At 44.8% G+C, this 6,000-nt stretch overlaps 1 protein-coding gene across 2 annotated transcripts in view; it reads left to right on the forward strand.

The window, feature by feature from the left end:
• Window positions 1–4,485, forward strand: part of dscaml1 (Down syndrome cell adhesion molecule like 1) — a 673,508-nt gene extending 669,023 nt beyond the window's left edge. For both annotated transcript variants that reach the window (XM_073030068.1, XM_073030069.1), the window contains one exon: window positions 3,650–4,485. In XM_073030068.1, the coding sequence (XP_072886169.1) occupies window positions 3,650–4,086 (437 nt within the window). In that variant the 3' untranslated portion in view covers window positions 4,087–4,485. The remainder of the gene's footprint in view (window positions 1–3,649) is intronic.
• Window positions 4,486–6,000: the final 1,515 nt, after the last annotated feature.

Below are 6,000 nucleotides of genomic sequence, written 5' to 3' on the forward strand. Positions count from 1 at the left end.
CCCATTGAGCCAATGTCTAATCCAATTTACTACCTCACCATGTATACCTAGCAACTGGATCGCTAGGTCCGAGGGAATACCCTGTCAGGTCCTGGGGATTTATCTACTCTGATTTGCCTCAAGATAGCAAGCACCTCCTCCTCTTCAATCTGTATAGGTTCCATGACCTCACTACTTGTTTGCCTCATTTCCATTGACTCCATGCCAGTTTCCTTAGTAAATACAGATACAAAAAACCATTTCTCCCCCATTTCTTTTGGTTCCACACATAGCCGACCACTCTGATCTTCAAGAGGACCAATTTTATCCCTTACTATCCTTTTGCTCTTAATATACCTGTAGAAGCTCTTAGGATTATCATCCACTTTCCTGGCAACCTCCTCGAAAAACTCTAATAGATTTGTTAAACATGACCTACCACACACAAGAGCCATGTTGACTCTCCCTAATAAGTCCCTGTCAATCCAAAGACTTGTAGATCCTATCTCTTAGTACGCCTTCCAATAATTTACCTACTACTGATGACAAACTTCCAGAGCTATAATTTCCCGGATTACTTTTTGAGCCTTTTTTAAACAACGGAACTACATGAGCTATCCTCCAATCCTCCGGTACCTCACCCGTGGGTACCGACATTTTAAATTTATCTGCCAAGGCCCCTGCAATTTCAACACTAATCTCCTTCATTCCCTGACTAGCAATGCCACCCCCCCCCCCCCACCCTTCATCACTCTGCCTCTATTACGTCTGAAACATCGGAACCCTGGAACATTAAGCTGCCCCTCCTGTAGCTAAGTTTCACTAATGGCTATAATGTCATAATTCCATGTGTCAATCCATGCCCTCAGCTCATCTGCCTTCCCCACAATACTTCTCACATTGAAATAGACACACCTCAGAAGATTATTACCATCACACACAACCCTTCTATTTCTGACTTTGCATGAAACTTTAACATAATTTATTTTCACCCTGCTCCACTATCTGCTCTGGCACTCTGGTTCCCATCCCCCTGCAAATCTAGTTTAACACCCCCCCCCCCCCCCGCCCCAATAGCACTAACAAACCTCCCTGCAAGGATATTGGTCCCCCTGTAGTTCAGGTGTAACCTGTCTCTCTCGTACAAGTCCCACCTGCCCCAGAAGAGGTCCCAATCATCCTGAAATCTGAAACCCTGCCTCCTGCACCAGTTCCTCAGCCACGTGTTCATCCTCCAGAGCATCCTATTCTTACCCTCACTGGCATGTGGCACAGGTAGCAATCCTGAGATTACCACCCTCGAGGTCCTGCTTTTTAACTTTCTACCAAGCTCTCTATACTCACTCTTCAGGACCTCCTCACTCTTTCTTCCTACGTCATTGGTACCGATGTGTACCATGACATCTGGCTGCTCACCCTCCCACTTCAGAATGCTGTGCACGTGCTCAGAGACATCCCTGACCCTGGCACCCAGGAGGCAACAAACCATCCGGGAGTCTCTGTGACGACCACAGAACCTCCTGTCTGTACATCTAACTATCGAGTCCCCTGTCACTACCGCTCTCCTCTTCTTCCCCCCTCCCTTCTGCACTGCAGAACCAGACTCAGTGCCAGAGATCTGGCTGCCGCAGCTTGTCCCAGGCAAGTCATCCCCCACCCCAACAGTACCCAAATCGGTATACTTGTTGTTGAGGGGAATGGCCACAGGGGATCCCTGCTCTGCCTGCCCTTTCCCCTTCCCTCACCTGACGGTAACCCCAATTACCTGTGCCCTGCTCCTTTGGCGTAACTACCTCCCTGTAGCTACTATCTATTAACTCCACATTCTCCTGAATGATCCGGAGGTCATCCAGCTCCTGCTACAGTTCCCTAATGCGGTTAGTTAGGAGCTGCAGCTGGATGCACTCCTTGCAGGTGTCGTTGTCAGGGACACCGGAGGTCTCCCTGACTTCCTACATCCTGCAAGAGGAGCATTCGAACATCCTGCCTGGCATTCTCTCTAAACTGACTCGTTAAAAAAGAAATCAAATGAGAGAAAAAAAAACAACTTACCAGAACCTGCCTGTTGAGCCGAAGTCGTCCCACTCTGACCACTCCGACGATGGCCGCTTCGCTAGACGAAACTTCTTTTATAGTGCGCTAGCTAATCAATCGGCTGTCTTCAGCTCCTCCGCTCCCAATTGGTTGGCCATTTAAAAAACTGAAAAAGCCTGCAAATCCTCTCCTTCTCAAGTTCTGACCTCTTTGCTTTGTATTTTCCATGAGCATATTCTGTTTGTTAGACAGATGTAGCATTGGCTGCAGTAATATTCCCCATACACTCTCCCTGGAGAGTTCAGAATCAGGTTTAATATCACTGGTATAGGTTGTGAAATTCGTTAACTTTGCAGCAGCAGTACAATGATAATAGAGAGAAAACCAAATTACAGTAAAAATATATATGTATCAGATAGTTAAAAAAGTGGTGAGGTAGTGTTCACGGGTTCACTGTCCATTCAGAAGTCTGACGGCAGAGGGGAAGTGTGTGTGCCTTCAGGCTCCTGCATGGAATAATGAGCACTCTTTACTCCATATCCAGCCCATGCCTTACCTGACCTGGGGTGACTGAATGTGGAGAGACCATTCCTCATCCCCTGTACCATGGCTGGTCTACTGATAGGAAGTCTTCAGTTCCCAGCACTAACATCCCTCATCACGATGACTGCAAAACTTGACAAAAACGGTTTCCAAAATATGGTTCATCTGAGGCAAAGCTTCCCATTAAATGTAATTAATTTATATCACTATGGTTACAGTTATAAGTGTAACCTCCCAAACCAACATTTTATCACGTAACCTAACATGCCTGCGATACATCACTTATAATGGACCCATTTGGATGCAGGCTGTCTGCATCTGTGCAGATATGTAGCTGCTGTTTGAGTTTGCATTGACTCTCAATAAACCTTCAGCAGAAACCACATTTTAACTTTCAGCAATGTAGATACTTTGGGAATTTATTATTTTTTGAGATGCAGATGCTTCTGGCAAGGACAGGATTTATTGCCCATCTATAATCTCCCCTGAAACATGAGCCTTGCTGGGCCATTTCAGAAGGTAATTAAGATTCAGCTATGGACCAAATAGGGTCAAGATTTCCTTAGTGATTCAAGCAGGTTTTTTTCTGGCAACCAGTCACCAATATGGTCACCGCTACTATCACTAGTTTTAATCTGAGATTTGCTTTGTGAATTACAATTCTCTACTTACCTTGGTGGGAGGGATTTGAATTCATGACTCCCAGTTGCTGATCAGAAAATGCTGGAGGAACTCAGCAGGTCAGGCAACACCCATGGAAAGAAATAAACAGTCAACATTTCAAGCCAAGACCCTTAATCAGCTCAGACAGCACCTAAGGAGAGGCACAAACATTTGACATTTCAGACCAAGACCTTTCATCAGGACCAGAAAGAGGGAAAAAGTCAGAGTAAGAAGGTGGGTGGAGGGAAAGGAGCGCAAGCTGGTAGGTGATAGGTGAAACCAAGTGAGGAGGAAGGAGGGGAAAATTGCTAAGACACATATGTAAATGTGTATGGCGAATAAAGTTGATCCTTGATCCATAATCCTTTATTTTGTTGGGTACTCTTGGCATGATGCATTAATTTAACATTAATGATTATTTATTTTGCAGGTGATTATTGCAATCTACCCCTATACGTAAAGTCAGATGCATTCTTCCGCAAGTCCGATGCCCGCGACCCTTGCCCTGTGGTGCCACCGAGAGAAGCCTCCATCCGGAACGTGGCCAGAGCGTACCAGTCACAAGGCCGGCACCTGACCCTCGACCCCAACAGCAAGCCGCCCATCCACCCGCACGCCACGACCACCTTACCTCAGAGGACTCTCACCGTGCCAGCCTCCACAGCCCCCACCACCACAACTTCCAGCAACACGAGCGCCACCAGCGCTGCCCCCACCGGAGCGAGCGCCCCTGCTGAACCTCGACTGGCCGCACACACCAAAATAAGCAGCTCCAGAGACTCGCTACTAGAGATGAGTACTGCTGGACTAGGCCGGTCACAGAAGCAGGGGGCAGGAGCCTATTCTAAGTCCTACACCCTGGTGTAGGCTCCAATACATCCCCTTATTACCCTCGCCCTTGCTAATTTGTAATAAAAAATATTTCTTGTACATAAAGAACTCTTTTTGTATAAATAATACTATTTTCTTCTTCTGCAGACTGATCAGGGCACAAAAAAAAATCAAAATGTGATGTTATTTAAAAAATAAAAACAAAAAAAAAGTGCACATTGTTTTGAACAGAGGACACAAATGAGGTTTTTTTTCTGATGTTGTGGATTGTTTCAAAGCAAGCTCCCTGAAGCCACTGCATGCGGACTATTTTACTGTTTAAAGAGATAACTCATAAAAGAATCTGCTTCTATTTGCAAATGCTTGTGTTAATACCTTTTTTCTATGAAAAAATCTCCAAACGCCGTGTGCAATAAAACGTTTGTTTATATGCTGTTGTTTGCTTAATGGCTTGACTTTTGTTCCTGTTAGTTAAATGGGGGTGGAGGGGGGACACACACACACACTAAAATGGAAGACATTCAGATCCTCGGTCTCATTCCATCAATCTGCAACCAAATGCCATCTAAATGAGTTCACTCACCTTGTATCACAAATGCCAATGTTCCATTTGAGGTGCTTAGTTTTTGTGGTCATCATCACTGTGTGTTAATGTTGACCAACACAACATATTTCAAACATGGTTAATCCATTCTCTTCAATGGCAAGGCCAGCATTTACCGCCCATCCCTAAAGCTCTTGAAATGGTGAACCGTCTTTGTGAGCCACCTCTGTCCTTCAGTAGCGTAGCAGTTAGCGTGACGCCATTACCTTCGGGGCATTCTGGATTTCAAAGTTCAATTCTGGTGCCACCTTTGAGGAGCTTCTACAATCTCCCCATAAACCGCGTGGGTTTCCTCCCACAGTCCAAAGATGTATCGATTAGAAAGTTAATTGGTCATTGTAAAATGTCCTGTGATTAGGTTAAGGTTAAACAAGTGGATTACTGGGCAGTGCAGTCATTGGGCCAGAAGGGCCTGTTCCACACTGTATCTCTCAATAAATAAAATTAAAACATTATATTCTCACAATGCTCTGTGGTGAGGAGTTCCAGGATTTACCCACGATGATGAGGAACAGTGACATTTAAGTCTTTCGCAAGGTATGAGCTACCAACTTATGTTCAGCCCATGACAACATGCACAAAATCCTTGAGGAACTCAGCAAGTCAGGCAGCATCTATGGAGGGGAATCAACAGTTGATGTTTTGGGCTGAGACTCTTCATTTTGCTAAGTTCCTCCAGCATGTTGTGTTGCTCAACATTTCCAGCATCTGCAGAATCTCTTATGTTTAGCATAAGTTTTAGTGGAGATAGAATATTATCAAATATGAGGAAAACATTCAAAATGTTCTTCTTTCTGGGGGGGGAGGGGGGGCTGATGCCAAGGTATGAAGTTTTAGGATTTTCCTAAACCAGAAAATCAAACATGAGGATGCTGTTTGGCATGGAATCCAACCTGCAGATGGTAGTGTTTGTTCTTCACTATCAAGTGCTACCAAATTACTAGAATACGATTAGATGTGAAGAATTTAGAATCATGGACTCGAACAGCGCAGAAATAGGCCCTATCTAAAGGAAGTGCATCAAGAAGATTGAAAGAGTACTGAGAAAATTTACGGGGATGTCTCCAGGACTTGAGGACCTGAGTTACAGGATAGGTTGATTAGGTTAGGACTTTATTCCCTGGAGTGTAGAAGATTGGGAGGACATTTGATAGAGGTATACAGAATTATGAGGGGTATAGATACGGTAAATGCAAGCAGATCCACTGAGGTTGGATAAGAATAGAGCTAGAGGTCATGGGTGAAAGAGGATGCGGAGGGAGAACTTAATCACTCAGAGTGAGTGTGGAACGAGCTGCCAGTGGAAGTGATGGATGTGGGGAAATTGCAACATTTAAGAGAAATTC

This window comes from Hemitrygon akajei, chromosome 26 (assembly GCF_048418815.1).
Source record: "Hemitrygon akajei chromosome 26, sHemAka1.3, whole genome shotgun sequence".
Classification (NCBI taxonomy): Eukaryota; Metazoa; Chordata; class Chondrichthyes; order Myliobatiformes; family Dasyatidae; genus Hemitrygon; species Hemitrygon akajei.